Source organism: Podarcis bocagei (assembly GCF_964188305.1).
Source record: "Podarcis bocagei genome assembly, chromosome: 1".
Taxonomy (NCBI): domain Eukaryota; kingdom Metazoa; phylum Chordata; class Lepidosauria; order Squamata; family Lacertidae; genus Podarcis; species Podarcis bocagei.
The window spans coordinates 8,026,557-8,043,616 of NC_138125.1; the positions used below are offsets into that span (position 1 = coordinate 8,026,557).

The 17,060-nt window shown below is 45.7% G+C and overlaps 1 protein-coding gene across 4 annotated transcripts in view; it reads left to right on the plus strand.

Annotated features, from left to right (window-relative positions):
• Positions 1–87: 87 nt before the first annotated feature.
• The window catches only part of KIAA0586, a 73,538-nt gene continuing 56,565 nt past the window's right edge, over positions 88–17,060 (plus strand). Inside the window, exons 1-11 of one of the 4 annotated variants that reach the window (XM_081191089.1) lie at positions 88–261; positions 3,089–3,444; positions 5,656–5,738; positions 6,894–6,963; positions 7,840–7,906; positions 9,481–9,646; positions 10,049–10,285; positions 12,429–12,594; positions 13,707–13,883; positions 15,084–15,204; positions 16,875–17,025. In XM_081191089.1, the coding sequence (XP_081047215.1) occupies positions 3,117–3,444; positions 5,656–5,738; positions 6,894–6,963; positions 7,840–7,906; positions 9,481–9,646; positions 10,049–10,285; positions 12,429–12,594; positions 13,707–13,883; positions 15,084–15,204; positions 16,875–17,025 (1,566 nt within the window). In that variant the 5' untranslated portion in view covers positions 88–261; positions 3,089–3,116. The remainder of the gene's footprint in view (positions 262–3,088; positions 3,445–5,655; positions 5,739–6,893; positions 6,964–7,839; positions 7,907–9,480; positions 9,647–10,048; positions 10,286–12,428; positions 12,595–13,706; positions 13,884–15,083; positions 15,205–16,874; positions 17,026–17,060) is intronic. The other 3 variants (XM_081191090.1, XM_081191092.1, XM_081191091.1) reach the window with 3 other exon arrangements.

The following is a 17,060-nucleotide window of genomic DNA, read 5'->3' on the forward strand; positions in this document are numbered from 1 at the left end:
CCGTGGCACAGACCAAGCGCGGTCGGGCGGGGAAAGAGGCGCGAGAGGGAGGCGCCCGCGTGCGGACGATGGGCGTGGGTTGTGCGCATGCGTGCTTTCCCTTCTCCTTTTAAAAGAAGCGGCGCACGCGCGCTTAGCGTCCGGCTTTCTGATTTGTTTTGAAGGCGCAGGAAGGGGCTGGGCTGAATGTGTCCGTTTGGGAGCGGCGGGAGCCCCGGTTGGCGGGGCTGCTGTTACCATGGCAACAGGCGGTGCTTCCCGGTGGGTGGCTGTGAGGAGGGAGGAAGGGAAAGGGAGGGGGGTCTTCGGGGGGGGGGGAGGAGGATGGAAGGTGAGCTCCAGAGAGGCAGAGCTTTGAGGGGGGGGGGGTCCCCTTCGCCACCTCTTTCCCTGCACCCGCTTTTAAATAAATGTAGTATAAATGGGGCACCGGGGGGGGGGAGGTTATTGTTTTGTGTTCTTTGTGTGCTGCTTTGTGCTGCTTTTCCGCAAGCTGACTTTCCCTGTGATCCTCGGGTGAAGGGGCAGTGTGCAAATCTATAATCTATTTTTTTTTTTTTTTAGAAAATGAGGGGCCAGAACTCACCATTGAACACCTCCTTCTTTTTCTCTTAGAAAGGCAACAGCACGCACCTGACAGGCTGTCCGGAACTTAAGTTCCAGCGAGTTCTGGCTGGGGGGAAAAAGCCCTGAATCATCATTATCATAATAATAATAATTTATTACTTATACCCCGCCCATCTGGCTGAGTCTCCCCAGCCACTCTGGGCGGCTCCCAATCAGTGTTAAAAACAGTACAGCGTTACATATTAAAAACTTCCCTGAACAGGGCTGCCTTAAGATGTCTTCTGAATGTCAGGTAATTATTTATCTCTTTGACATCTGATGGGAAGGCGTTCCACAGGGCGGGCGCCACTACCGAGAAGGCCCTCTGCCTGGTTCCCTGTAGCCTCACTTCTCGCAATGAGGGAACCGCCAGAAGGCCCTCGGTGCTGGATCTCAGTGTCCGGGCTGAATGATGGGGGTGGAGACGCTCCTTCAGGTATACAGGGGCCTAAACGAGGCCATTTAGGGCTTTAAAGGTCAGCACCAACACTTTGAATCGTGCTCGGAAACGTACTGGGAGCCAATGCAGATCTCTCAGAACCGGTGTTATGTGGTCCCAGCGGCTACTCCCAGTCACCAGTCTAGCTGCCGCATTCTGGATTAATTGCAGTTTCCGGGTCACCTACGGGTCACCGTAGAGCGCGTTGCAGTAGTCCAAGCGTGAGATAACTAGAGCATGCACCACTCTGGCGAGACAGTTCGCGGGCAGGTAGGGTCATAGCCTGCGTACCAGGTGGAGCTGGTAGACAGCTGCCCTAGACACAGAGTTAACCTGCGCCTCCATGGATAGCTGTGAGTCCAAAATGACTCCCAGGCTGCGCACCTAGTCCTTCAGGGGCACAGTTACCCCATTCAAGACCAGGGAATCTCCCACACCAACCCGCTTATCATCATCTTATTATTTGTACCCAGCCACACTGGGCAGCTTCGGACAAATATCAAAGCATAATAAAGCATCAAACATTAAAAACTTCCCTAAACAGGGCCACGGGTGGTGCTGTGGGTTAAACCACAGAGCCTAGGACTTGCTGATCAGAAGGTCGGCGGTTCAAATCCCCGCGACGGGGTGAGCTCCCATTGTTCGGTCCCAGCTCCTGCCAACCTAGCAGTTCGAAAGCACAAAAGTGCAAATAGATAAATAGGTACTGCTCTGGTGGGAAGGTAAGCAGCGTTTCCGTGTGCTGCTCTGGTTCGCCAGAAGCGGCTTAGTCATGCTGGCCACATGACCCGGAAGCTGTACGCCGGCTCCCTCGGCCAATAAAGCGAGATGAGCGCCGCAACCCCAGAGTCGGTCACGACTGGACCTAATGGTCAGGGGTCCCTTTACCTTTTTAAACAGGGCTGCTTTCAGATGCCTTCTAAAAATCAGATAGTTACTTATTTCCTTGACATCTGATGGGAGAGTGTTCCACAGGATGGGCCCTGGTTCTTGGTAGCTTCACTTCTCGCAGTGAAGGAACTGCCAGAAGGCCCTCGGAGCTGGACCTCAGTGTCTGGGCTGGACAATGGGGGGTGGAGATGCTCCTTCAAGTGTACATTTGACAGTCGAACAAACAAAATAAGCGAACTTTCAGATGGCATACCTCTGGATACAGCCAGTACTGGATTTACGGCAGTGTGGGCAGGCAGAAACAGAATTTTGCATTTGACAGACCTAGGTCCGGTGAAGACTAGAACAGTTCTTTAATTCTAAAGTGTTTGCATGCCTCGGACCCCTTGTGTTCATCTTGGGGAGATGACATTTTCCTTGGGGTTCAAGGGGTTGAGTGCCTTTATAGACGAGTACCATGTCTTCCTTCCCCAAGGAACTTGGAAGTAATTATTGCCCTCTGTGAAGCCATCTGAAATTGTCGTAACCCATGTAGAAGTAGAGGAACATAAGACTCTTGCACCTCTATCCATATCCCATTTCAGGATCTCTGTTAACTCTGCAACCTTTGCCATATAGGGATATGGCAGAGAGGGAATTCTGTCTCTGTGAACAAGAGCCTTACGATCCCTCTATACAAGTTGGTTGGATCACGGTTTAGTTTCTTCTCTGTAGGATGTCATTTCAGATAGACTTAACAGTTGCCTACTGTGCATGTTTTTCTTCTCAGATCATCTGTAAACAAAACATCCCTTGGCACACAAGGATGACATGCAGTACCCCTTTGTTTAAATGGGTGAAGGGGGTTATCTTTTGAGCATCTTGTACATTTTGTCATAAAATGTACATAAAATGTCACAGTGTTCCGTTGCGCCAGAAGCAGTTTAGTCATGCTGGACAAACGCTGGCTCTCTCGGCCTGAAGTGAGATGAGCGCCGCAGCCCGTAGTCCCTTTTGACTGGACTTAACCTTCCAGGGGTCCTTTACCTTTACCTTTAATTTTGTCATAATCACAGCAATAAGTGATTGATATCCTAATCCTTGCACCTGTGTTCCCCTTTTCTCCATTTGCTATGTGTGAAATTGTGGGTCATCTTGTGTTTTGTTTCATAGAAACTGACGCCTGTGCCGTGAGCTGTTAATGGAAGTGGAAGAGACGTCTGGTGTGAACAAGAGTTATTCTGATAGCCTCACTGCTGGTGACATTCTCATCCGCACCACCAGCTTCCCCATGAAAAAGAAGCCCATTGACCCTCGGACAGCTGTGTCCGCTGACAGCAAGCCTGCTGCTTGCACCAAGAAAAGAATACGCATTTCTGTGAAGAAGCTTCGGGAAGTGCCTCCACCCCGTCGTCCAGAATGTGCTGTGTTGACGGTTGATGGTGCAGCTGATATTCCACCAGCACTGTTGGCCAACAAACCTGCATCTCATAAGCCAACAGCAGCAACCTCTGGAGGTGTAACTGAGGGTATGTCTGTAGCCCTGCACAGTTGTTATTTTTTTGAAGTTAGTCAAAAACTTCATTTGTTATCAGTTGTGGTTTGTCTGAGGCTGTTGTCTCTGTAGGCCATAACTAGTACAGACTCTGTCAAATATGTTAATTTAGCTGACGAGGAAAATGTCCAGTAAATTAGGAATGTCGGTCCACAACTCCCCATCACATTTATTTATTCAGAGTATTTGTACCCCTCTCTTCAGCCTAAAAGGCTTCCAGAGTGGCTTACATGAAATCAAAACAAGGCGCCCCTAACCTTGGGCTTACATAAATACAAACAAACAAATCTATCATATCTATTTGATCACATCTGGTTTTGTCTTCTCTTACTTTGCCTTTGCATTGTCAGAGTGGTGACAGATTCACAGCCACTCTGACCACCTTTACAGTGGTACCTCGGGTTACAGATGCTTCAGGTTACAGACGCTTCAGGTTACAGACTTTGCTAACTGAGAAATAGTACCTCAGGTTAAGAACTTTGCTTCAGGATGAGAACAGAAATTTTGCTTTGGTGGCGCAGCAGCAGCAACTGGAGGTCCCGCTAAAGTGGTACCTCAGGTTAAGAACAGTTTCAGGTTAAGAACAGACCTCCAGAACGAATTAAGTTCTTAACCTGAGGTACCACTGTACAGTGGTACCCCGCAAGACGAATGCCTCGCAAGACGGAAAACCCGCTAGACGAAAGAGTTTTCTGTTTTGGAGGTGCTTCGCAAAACGAATTTCCTATGGGCTTGCTTCGCAAGACGACAATGTCTTGCGAGTTCCTGCTGGTTTTTTTTCCTTTCCCCCCCTTTTTCTAAGCCGCTTATCAGCTGAGCCGATCAGCAGATAAGCCGCTAAAAGCCGCTAATAGCGCTAATCCGCTAATCCATCAATGGGTTTGCTTCGCAAGACAAAAAAACCGCTAGACGAAGAGAATCACAGAACGGAGGATTCTTTTCGTCTTGCGAGGCACCACTGTACTGTGGTTTATCCGAGGTAAGAGAGACTTCCTAGTATGAGGCAGCTATGTCCTTAGAAGACTTGAACATAAGAACAGCACTCCCCCGTGGTTTCCAGCAACTCATATTCAGGAGCAATACTGTGAGGCAGAGCATAGCCATCATGAGTTTCTAGGTCCATGGGCAAACATTGTTAAGTTAAACTGCAGTTGTATTACCAGGCGTGCTGTGGCTTTTCAGTTGCTCCAAGTGGGTGTAGATTGGTTGAGTGATTCTGGAGGATTTCAGTGAAGATGGGACGGTGTTTGCTGTATAGCTTAACGGATTATAACCTACATTACAATGGTATGTGTTGGTGGCATGTACAGACTCTGTAGTTCTCTTTAGTAGTCTGCTTATAGGAAGATTGTTTCCTCGGAGAGACAATGCCCCTGTGATTCTGGACAGATAGAAATAATAGAGCATGTGCCTCTCCAGTGCTTATATTATAGAGACATTCGTATTAGCCTCATCTCCCCACTACTCCATAAGTACCCAGGGCACACAGGACAATTCTATACCTCCCTGCTGCTTTCAGATACCAGCCCTGCTACAACATACAGTGGTACCTCAGGTTAAGTACTTAATTCGTTCCGGAGGTCCGTTCTTAACCTGAAACTGTTCTTAACCTGAAGCACCACTTTAGCTAATGGGGCCTCCTGCTGCTGCCGCGCTGCCGGAGCCCGATTTCTGTTCTTATCCTGAAGCAAGGTTCTTAACCTGAAGCACTATTTCTGGGTTAGCGGAGTGTGTAACCTGAAGCGTATGTAACCTGAAGCGTATATAATCCGAGGTACCACTGTACAGTGTTGCCAGGTTCTGCACAGTAGCGTTCAAAATCCGTTGGTTGATGACCTGCGCCACAAACTAGATTTAATGAACACCCATATCAGAGTGCTTTGTAAATTGATAGTCATAGCCTTTTATATACTAACCTTTTGAGCTCTTCCGCATCCGTTTAATGCTCCTAACCCTTCTTTTAGCTTCTTTTAGATTATTATCGTCTTTTATATATACCTTCTCTTTTAATAATTTTAGCTTTCCAATATGTTTTACAGATTTTAAATGATTGTACCCCACCCTACTTATGCTGCTCTATGACCGTAATAAAGGTTTGATTGATTGATCAGTGCTCTGCAAGTATGAGCGCTATAAGCAAGATAGTCAATTGAGATATAACCCAGTGAATTGACATTTCTTCTAGGTGTTGTAAGCAGGTATACCGGTAGACATTCAGAACTATTGTCAACTAAAAAAGATAGCGAGCCCTCAGAGTTACCTCCAGAGGTAAGCACAGTGGTATTCTGTTCTCCGGTCTACAGAGGATATTTCATATGCTTGTTCCCATACGCCTTGCTTACCAAATATCAGAAGACTGTCCATTTGTATTTCTCTTTTGCATATTGCCTTTGTGTCTGTATTGCAACCACCACCCAAGATGAGTTTTATCAGCTTCACAGTATTGTAATTCTGAAGTTACTGCTGTCAAACTGAAATATGTTGAAAATGTTTCTGGGTGCTTTTAAGGACTTGTAATTTGTGATAGCTGAGACAAAATTGTTCTGCCTTTCTTTTTACTTCATTGTTTCCCTCTCCTTTTATAACCTTTGTGTTTCATTTTCTTAAACTTCTCTGCAAACCAGGTTTAGAAGCTTTTAAAAACAGCAACAACTGAGCTGTTAAGATGTTCACAGCTTGGCAATTGTACTGGAGGCTTTGCAGGTCAAATACAGTGGTGCCCCGCAAGACGAATGCCTCGCAAGACGGAAAACCTGCTAGACGAAAGGGTTTTCCGTTTTTGAGCTGCTTCGCAAGACGATTTTCCCTATGGGCTTGCTTTGCAAGATGAAAACGTCTTGCAAGTGTTCCGATTTTTTTCCGCTTCCCCCCCCTTTTTCAAAGCCGCTAATAGCCTTTTAGCCGCTAATCCGCTAAGCCTTTAATAGCCGCTAATAGCCTTTTAGCCGCTAATCCGCTAAGCCTTTAATAGCCGCTAAACCTTTAATAGCCGCTAAGCCTTTAATAGCCGCTAAACCGCTAATCTGCTAAGCCGCTAATAGGGTTGCTTCGCAAGACGAGAAAACCGCTAGATGAAGAGGCTCGCGGAACGGATTAATTTCGTCTTGCGAGGCACCACTGTATTGTCGATTGCTGCTTTAAATGTACCTATTCAGCATATCTGCTATATATTCTATATATTTGGCACATAAGGAACAGTTATAGAGTAATAAAACCAGACCTTAAAAATGAACAGACCTTAGGACCTTAAAAATGAACAGATTTATTGTGATTTAAGCAGATGGCATAATAAATTTATGAGTTGTTAAGATGTCACAATGCTACCTTCTGGAATTAAATAACAGTGTGATTTTATTTGAGAAATATAAAATACATGAAAGCTTATTTTATATTTCTCTCTTACCTTCTCCCCCCCCCCCAAAGCAGGCTTATTCACACGACACTGGAGTACACATTCCTTCACAAGTAAAAGAGGATGGCAGCAAACAAAAAGGTAATGCAACTCACTCCTTTGCAAATGCGCTGTGAAACTAGCAATGGTGTTTATTACTAGGTAAATGTGCATAGGAGTGCAACTTTTGTTCCTGGTTTTATTTGTCCTTTGGGGACAATTTCCCCCATATTTCGGGGTATATTTTAAATACTGAAGATGAAAATGAGCATTTATCGAAGTAGTCAAGTACACAAAAGGTATACAATGGTAGCAGTGTTGGGGACGTGAATGAGGGAAAGGAAGAAGTCAACACTTCCGGGTTCTTTTGAGGCAACTTCTGGGTTCTTTCCATCTTTCCCTACTATAGAAGCTGGCAGAGAGGGAGGGCAGATGTCGATGGGGGTGGGGACAGCATAATGGACACCACAGTCGCTCAGGCACAATGTAAATTAAGTTTCATAATCGATCAATGCGGCAAAAATTCAATGGCTTCATGTGATATTTTTGTCCATAACTTTTAGGTGCGACTTGAGCTGTTAACAGTTAAAATCTTAGTGTTCTGATTGTGCTGCAATGTTGTGTGCCTAACAGTCGTTGTCCGGAATCTGCTTGAAAACAGGGTTTCGGTTACAATGTTAGAGAAATTCCAGATTCAAAATAAAGCCTGGTCTCCATAAATTCTGGTATTACGATGATGATGGGAATTTTAAATCCCGCCCTTCCTCCCAAAGTTGCCCAGGGCAGCGTACAGCAAAATGTTATGTTCTGTGCGAGGTTGTGATAAGGTGACAAGTGAGCCCAAGATCTGATCTCCATCTTTGTAGAGATTCTGATGATAAGTGGTAGCCGAACAGGCCTTTGTTTTCTTTTTGTAAGGTTGTGCTTTGTTTAGATTCTAATGCGTATAGTTTCTTCTGTTTTTTTGTTCCACATTAGCTGACATGTTTATTTCCCAGTATGATACTGGGCAGAAGGAGGCTGTAAGAGCTGTATTCAAGCAGAGGTAAGGAAGCAAATGTTGAATGCTTCTGTTTACTTGATTCCATCTATGAGTTCCTTAATGGCTCAAAAGTGTTACTGCTGTCTACTAATATGCTGGGGACACAGTGGGTAGAATCGCTGGAGAAAACTGGCAGCATTGAAAGCTTCTTAAGTCGGGATCTTCTTATGTGCTGTACCCCTGAGCTTTGTATGCAGGTGGTGGGAATTAACTTTCTGCCTAGAACCCTGGAGAGCTCCTGCCAGTTGCAGCAGCCCAGGGGCACATTTGGAAATACAGTCATACCTCGCGTTGCGTTAGGTGCATGTTGTGTCTTTTCATCTTGCGAACACGGCAAACCCAGAAGTGTATACTTCCGGCTTTCGCCGCATGTGCAGAAGTGTTCTGCACTCTTCGCACATGTGCAGAAGCGGTCTATCGCGCTCCGTGCTTGCGCAGAAGCGCCGCTCTAGTTGCGGACTTTTCGCACCCCGGAATGGATCGTGTCTGCAACTAGAGGTACCACTGTATTTTTTAATAATAATAATAATAACAATAACAACAGTAATTATTATTATTTATTTATTTATTTATTTATTTATTTGTACCCCGCCCATCTGGCTGGGTTTCCCCAGCCACTCTGGGCGGCTTCCATAGAAACCAAAAAACACTAAAATATCATACATTAAAAACTTCCCTGAACAGGGCTGCCTTAAGATGTCTTCTGAATGTCAGGTAGTTGTTTATCATTTTGACATCTGATGGGAGGGTGTTCCACAGGGAAGGCGCCACTACCGAGAAGGCCCTCTGCCTGGTTCCCTGTAGCTTTGCTTCTCGCAATGAAGGAACCGCCAGAAGGCCCTCGGCGCTGGATCTCAGTGTCCGGGCAGAACGATGGGGGTGGAGACACTCCTTCAGGTGGCCTCTCCAGGGTGCAAGCCTGGGCAGTGTGTCTGTAGGTCCTGAGCTGCCCTGATGACAAGACCCCCCCTTCTCAGCCTCGCTGATGTAGTCCAAAGGAAAGGAAAGCAAGTTGTTTGGTGCCAGCTTGGTTGCAGGAGTTGCCAGAAGGCAGTGTACAAGGCGTCACCCAACTGCCTTATGGGCTCCATTCTGTATTTGCGCATGGTTTACTCCGGAGCCCTTTTTCTTCTCCCAAAGATGTCCTGCAAGGCAGCGGGTTACTGCATGAGCACTACAAAATGCCCATTTTACTGAAGGCGAATTTGTGATATTAGGAACCATCCCCCAAACAGAAGCCCAAACACAAAATAAAACACAGCCAAAAAGAGCAGGCAATCTACAGACTCAAAAATTTAAAAAAGGGAGGGGTGTACTTTGAGGCTTCAAGAAGTAGACAGATTGTAGAGTTTGAGAGCACCCCGAGGGTTATCTAGTCCAACCCCTGCAATGCAGGAATCCCAATTAAGACGAACAAGTAGTATGTCCTGGTGTAAAACATCTTACTGGATGCCTCTTCATGTTCCAGGGTTGAAGTGACATTCGTTCACTGAAAATACTTTTAGAGGGTGGGGGGGAATGGCTCTTACAAAAGAAAATAATAAAAACACTTTTCCATGCCTGTTTTGTGTATTTAGAATTCAGACTGTTCCTGTATTTAAGGAGGTGAAGGTCCAACTGCTGGATGATGTATGCTCTGACAAAAAGGACAGTACCAAGTCAACACAAAGCGAGATAGAGTCAGCTACAACCATCGCAGCTGCCACAGCAGCAGCTATAGCTTCTACAGCCCCACTTTTCAAAGTAAGTAACTGGCTTCATTATTTATTTGTTTAAAAAAATATTCCCTGCCTTTCCCCTCCATGAAACAACTTGCAAATATTTTAAAAAATGTAAACAAACCTTTGTAAGCTTCCTGTGAAAACTAAACTCTCCAAGATTTTTTCTTGGGGGTGTGGGGGTGTGTTGAAAGGTGCATGCATGTGTGTGTGCTGGAAATGGAATTTAGATCTTGTTTTCAGAAAACCTGATTTCCGTTTTTAACCAACAGACCGCTTAGAAATTTGTGGGTAGCCCTCCAATTCCTTGGAGCAGACTCAGCCATGGTTAAAGGGCAGCTTTTCTTGCAACGCAAGGATAACCATCTAGGCTTGGGGGAGAGAAGTTCTGGCCTCCACAACTTTTGGCTTGCGTCTTTCCCTCCAGGTCCAGAGTGACTTGGAAGCAAAAGTGAGCTCTGTGTCCGAAATGCTTACCAAGTTGCAGGAGACAGACAAACAGCTGCAGCGTGTTGCAGACCAGCAAGCCATCTTGAAGGCCCAACAGCCTGAGGGGCCCCCTTGCCATCAGAGAGTCGGTGAACTTGAAAAGCAGATGAATCAGTTCATGGAACAGCGAATTCAGCATCTGGAAAATTTGCAGCAGCAGCAAATGAATATTCAGGTACTGGCATTATTATTATTTTTATTATTATTTATTTTATTTGTACCAGAGCCGGGCTCAGGGCGGCTAACATCATGAAACTAAGACAGTATACAAAGAGCATAAGAACATAAAAACAGGCAATCAATTAGTTAAAATACATCTTGAAATTAGTTCAGAGCAAAATCTGGACAGATGGCGGTCCATGGGTAAAATTGACAGTGGTTAATATTTTCCAGAGCCAACTGTTACCACTGGTCTTATGAAGGACCTGTGAGCGGGCTAGAAGACATCTTTAATGCTTGTTCTTATACAGACAGAAAGAAAAGAATCAGACTGAACCCCGACCAAAGGCCTGGCGGAACAGCTCCGTCTTGCAGGCCCTGCGGAAAGATGTCAAATCCTGCAGGGCCCTAGTCTCTTGTGAGAGAGCGTTCCACCAGGCCGGGGCCACAGCCGAAAAGGCCCTGGCTTTGGTCGAGGCCAGACTAATCTCTCTGGGGCCTGGGATCTTCAGGGTGTTAATATTTGCAGACCTTAAGGTCCTCCGTGGGGAATACCAGGAGAGGATGTCCCATAGGTACGAGGGTCCTAGGCCATATAGGGCTTTAAAGGTTAAAACCAGCACCTTAAACCTGATCCTGTACTCCACTGGGAGCCAGTGCAGCTGGTATAGTACCGGATGAATGTGATCTCGCAGCGAGGACATTGTAAGGAGTCTCACCGTGGCATTCTGCACCTGCTGGAGTTTTGGGGTCAGTTTCAAGGGCAGCCCTGCATAGAGCTAGTTACAGTAGTCAAGCCTGGAGGTGGCCGTCGCATGGATCACCATGGCAAGATCAAAATGTAGAACCCTGCTGTTTCATTTCATGAGAATATTCTGTACATCACCCGTGGCTACAATTTTTAAATGTAACTGCATTAAGGGAACTTCTTTTGGTTTACTGTGCCTTTATGTTGCTCACCTTATGCTGCTGTCATTATAACCCATGCATATTAACAACCCATGGTTGGATCCCAAGGAAAGGCCAACTTAGCTGGTCCCACCCGATTCAGCAGGCTCTGGTGGGGAAAGGGGGAAGCAGCTTTTGCAAGCCCACCTCTGCATGCTCTTCTCAAGATTCAACCCACAAAAACACACAGAATGGCACCCTTAGGAGGAGATATACTGTTCCTGTATATGCTCCATAGGGTTGGGGGAGGGTACCCCCAGAGCGGGTGGCGCTGTGGGTAAAACCTCAGTGCCTAGGACTTGCTGATCGCAAGGTCGGCGGTTCGAATCCCCGCGGCGGGGTGAGTTCCCATCGTTCGGTCCCAGCTCCTGCCCACCTAGCAGTTCCAAAGCACCCCTAAGTGCAAGTAGATAAATAGGTACCGCTTTCTAGCGGGAAGGTAAACCGCGTTTCCGTGTGCAGCGCTGGTGCTGGCTTGCCAGATGCCGCTTAGTCACGCTGGCCACGTGACCCAGAAGTGTCTCCGGACAGCGCTGGCTCCCGGCCTCTTGAGCGAGATGAGCACACAACCCTAGAGTCGGACACAACTGGCCCGTACGGGCAGGGGTACCTTTACCTTTACCCCTGGAGCAGATATGGGGTAAGGAAGCAGAGGGGGAGAATGTTCCCTTACGCAAAGAGAAATCCTTGCACTGACAGAACCTTAGGCTTAGCAGTACATTGACTGCAACCCTTAATAAATAAGCTTCTTGACCTTCCTCCCAAAGGCGTCTGGGGTGCCAAGCAGCATAACAGGCCAACAGCACATTATAAATAAATAAATAAAACATTTGGAAATGGTCAAATTTCCACGCAACTAATATTCTCAAGATTGCCAGGAACGGTAGCTTTCACCCATCAAATGGCGGGATGAACAGGGATGTTTAAAAATTCCTCTTGAACGTCAACGTGGTAAACAGAGGCACCTCACCAGGGAAGACATTCCGCAAATGGGGAACTGTTTCCAAGAAGACCCTTGAATAAAGGGAGGGAGGTCTTTGGAGTCTAGGGCTAAGCTGGAGGCCATGTGGGCAGCCCATAGGGGTGGGCAGAGCCCCTGAGCTACAGGCCAGTATTTATGATATTTTCTCTGCAACTGATACTGTCATTTTTGTGCACGGAAGTTCTTGACAAGCTATTCCTGTGTTTGAACTGAAACCTCTTTCTCCTAGTCCCGTTTGATTAGCTCTGCACTGAACTCGGGTGGCTTCCAAGATGTCAACACAGCAGCTTCCAAAAGAATGGCAACACGTGCCATGAATGCAGGGAAGCCTCTTACCGGCCCTATCTCTGCTCACCAGCATGGTTTTTTCCCTTCCAACGCCATACCTGCGCAAGGTGAGAGGCATTGGGTTGCTCTGATTCGTATAGAACTGCAAAGCAGCAAAGGCTGATACTGTGCATCTCCTTTCAGTTAAAATTGTGTGTTTTCTAGCTCTTGTCGTCTTCAATTTAAGACTCCATAAAAAGTAGACCAGGCATAAGATTAAGATTGCTTCATGCTCCAAAGCAATAATGGCAAAACTAATTCTTGCCTTTAGAGACCTGTTCAGCTCAGTTAAGGCCACACCAAATCATGGTTAAAATTAATCATAGTTCAGAACCCAAACTATGATGTGAGCTTCCAGCCATGGAATGGCTAAACCATGATTGTCTCCTCTCATCTTCAGTCTTCTCAAATTCCTAAATTCACGTCATGGTGTAGCAGCCTATGGTGGCAGAGGAATGGCCACAATCCTAACACCAAACCCACTTCAGATCGCGGTTTGTGGTTTGCCAGCAATCATAAATGACGGTTTTTCAGTTGAGACATCTGAATACTTATGCCTCCTTAACCAAGGGTTGCTGTGACTTCTGGATCAGAGTCCCTGTGTTGAAATGCATAGTAACGCATAGCAAAAAAGTAATGGAGAGGTTTGTGTAGCTGCAGCTACTGAATAGTAGCTGGGTTCTAGTACGAACAGAATAGTGAACTGTGAATATTCTGCCTGTGAATAGGTTACCGGTAAATGTCCCAGCTGGAAGACAGGAGAGACAAAAGGGCATAACTTCAGCAACCTCCTCTTTCTTCCATCTCCACTTCCCTCTGTTGGTTACTACTGAAAGGTTTCTTAAATTGAAAGATTGCTTCTGAAACATGTTCAGGTTTGGGCAGATTTCCACAAGTCCATAACTCTGGAGCAGTCACCAAGCACGTATTGTAGCTCATGACATGTGTTTTAAGTACTTATGAAACAGATGGGCATGACTATAATCTGGCACTTCCTTCCTTCCAGATATCCAGCTCTGTTTTGCAAAATGTGTGTTCTCTTTATATGACAAGTTGAGACTGTTCTATCTTGAGGAAGTTGTTTTAACTGCTGGGATAATTTGGGTGATTTGCTTTTCACCGCTCACTCTCTTTAATATGCCTTTTTCTAATTGGGCAAACCTATCTTCCCACATTCAAGCATGTTCCCGGAAACATGAAAGCCGCGGTATTAGTTCGCAGAAGACACCAGCACCACGCAGATACGCTCCTGTGCCGGTATCTAAAGATACTAAAATCTCACAGAAACTGGCAAAGAGAGAACAACCGGTTGGAGAAAAAGAAAATGTGCAACAGTCAACTTGTGGAAGAACTTTGGGTGAGCTCTAGGAAGCTTCAGAGCTTCTCTTTCTCATTATTGATGTGGATCTGCCCACTTGCTGTTGTGTTCCCACAACCATGACTATTCTCACCTACATCAACAGTGCTCTGGTTGGCATGAGATGTATCGTTGTTTTTTATCAGCACCACTCGAGACTTCACAGTTTTCAAGCATTTCACACTCTTTGAATGTGTATTAGGCTTTTATACTAAGTAAGCTATAATATAAACTTGTCCATTACAGCTCAAAAAGAGTATCAGGTTTAAGGTGTTGGTTTTGACCTTTAAAGCCCTTTATGGCTTAGGGCCCTCATATTTACGGGACCGCCTCTCCTGGTCTGCCCCGCAGAGGACCTTAAGGTCCATGAATAATCATAGTTTAGAGGTCCCGGGCCCTAAGGAAGTCAGATTATCCTCCACCAGGGCCAGGGCCTTCTCAGTGATGGCTCCGACCTGGTGGAATGCTCTGTCCCAGGAGACCAGGGCCCTGCAGGATTTAACTTCCTTCCGCAGGGCCTGTAAGACAGAGCTATTCCGCCTGGCCTTTAATTTGAACTTAGCCTGATCTTTTATTCCCCTTCCTTCCCTCCCTCTACCCTTTTTATGAAGATTACCTGCTCTGGGATCCCACAGCTAATTTTCCCCTGGTCTCCTCGCTGGCCCAATTAGGACTAATTTAGCTAGCTAGCCCTGGTGATCATCTAATGTTTATTGGATGGATTTCCCCCCTAAATTGATTAAATTTGTTGTTAGCTGCCCTGAGCCCAGTTTTCTGAACAGGGAAGGGCGGGGTGTAAATAATAATAATAATAATAATAATAATAATAATAATAATAATAATAATAATAATAATAATTATTTTATTTACAATCCCATATGTGAATTTTACAATTCTCTAGTATTCATCATGTTGCTTCAGTATTTTACTAATGCTCAGACAAGTAACATTATTACAGCCAATTTGCTACACACTTATCCTTAAAAATCAGTGGGCAGCATATGATGTCTGCTCGGACATGTGCATAGATATAATTTATAAATACATAAATGCTATTCATTCTGGGAAGGAAACCAGGAATGTAACTATCCCATATATGTGTCTCTGTGCGGGCGCACACACACACACATTTGAACGTGCGCGCACACTATACTCTGCCCTATTCAGCTATAATATGGCATGCTCTTTTTTCTCATCTAGGTGGAGGGAGACTTCTAGAGCACATCTTGAATTCGCAAGAAACCCCATTAAGCCAGAGTGCATCTTCTTGGAACGACCCCAGAAGTGACAATGTGATGCCGTGGTGTTTTGGAAGAGAGCAGTAAGCATCTCCCTTGTTAAAAAGCGAACAGCTTGTAGATACTTGATATCCTAGAAACTAAATTTGACCTGCAGCGATAGCCTAATCTCAGTTCAAATAACGGAAATAATAGAAAATTAAGAGCTTTCCATTTTTGGTGATTTATATAACACTGCTCCCATAATTCCTAGCTGAATTCTGTACATGCTTGAGACGTGTTTTTCATGGAAGAGACTGTTTTCTTTAAAAGCCTTGTTTGCATAGGCATGAGGTTGAAAAGTACACTTGCATACTGTGAGCTTAACTGTGCTCAACAGGGCAAACTGACCCTTGAACTTTGTCCACCTCTTTTGTACCTAGCCTGAACTACTGAATTAGAATCAGACAAGTGGAACCCACAGGAAAAAGTGGCTGTGTATATTCCCTCCTAAAAGGAGCACTTGTATGATTTCCCCCACCATTTGATCTTAGCAGGGCATTTTTGTCTTCGTTCTATCCCCTTGCACCTCCTCCTATTTTCCTTTCCCAGGTGACCGTCAACAGTCCATGGCTGCTGAGCAGGCTCAGTCCTCATTCAACTGTTGAGAGGGCTGCCCTGCCCCCTTAGGGTTGTTGGGTTATTTAAAAGTACTTCTTCAAATCTTGGGGTAACCCCAAGCATGCTGATACTTCCACTTACCGTATTTTTCGCCCTATAAGACGCACTTTTTCCCCTCCAAAAATGAAGGGGAAATCTGTGTGCGTCCTATAGGGCGAATGCAGGCTTTCGCTGAAGCCTGGAGAGCGAGGGGGGTCGGTACGCACCGACCCCTCTCGCTCTCCAGGCTTCAGGAAGCTATCCGCTAGCTGTGGGAGACCCAGCTCTCCCACGGCTAGCGGAGACCTTGCCGGCACCCAGAAGCTTGGGGCGTGCTGAGCTCCGCACATCCCAAGCTTCGGGATTAGCGCAGCTCACCTGGGGGGGAAATAAATTTTTTTCCCCTTTATTTCCGCCCCAAAAAACTAGGTGCGTCCTATGGGGCGAAAAATACGGTACTTCTCAGTGGCCCTTGTTTGGCTACAATCTACCCACCACCTGAGTTTCCCGTTACAAGGTGTGATGCTGTGTCTGCATCCGTTAACCAGTGCATACAGGCAAAACCTGGGGTAAACATTTGTTCTCAGTTCCCATCCAATGGTCAGGTGTTTTGCTTTATTTACACCTCTTGGATAATGGCTATTTTATTGTCTTGTGTTTATTTTAAGTGATGGAGAAGTGTGAAATTCCCAAATTGGGCAAAACTTTTATCTTGTGAACAACCTTGAAATCTTATGATGAAGGGCCATATATAAGTAATAAATAAAATATAAGGGCTAAGTAGCAAATTGGGTTAAAAAAAAAAAGTTTTTACCCACACCAGCTCGGCCAACATATGGCAGCTTTGGTGGCCAATAACATGGCTTTGCTGGAGCGTCTGTTTCTCTGCCTTTCTGGACCTTTTTGTTCTTGTAGGAATATGTGTCCCTCTCCAGAGTTGTGTAACTTGATTCATAAACGCCCACAATTTGGTTGGGATTTCCCCCGATTCTCAATAGTAGGTGGTGAAGGCCAACTGCTGGTTCATTCAGCCTTGATTCAGCACTTGCCTGTAGTCTAGGCAGTCCCATAAGAAGAAATGCAGGAGTGCTGAGAACTCTGAAATAATTCTTCGTAGCAGATCGAACGTTCAGCAGACTGAGCCTTTCCCTGCATCTAAAAGCACACTTCAAGATCACAATCCGGTTGAGAGAACAGTTAAGAAAGCAGATGCTGTGCTTCACGATCTCGGGCAACTGAAACGGGACATGCATGACATCTTGCAGGTAAAGCAAAATATGACCAGGTTGCTGAAATAACT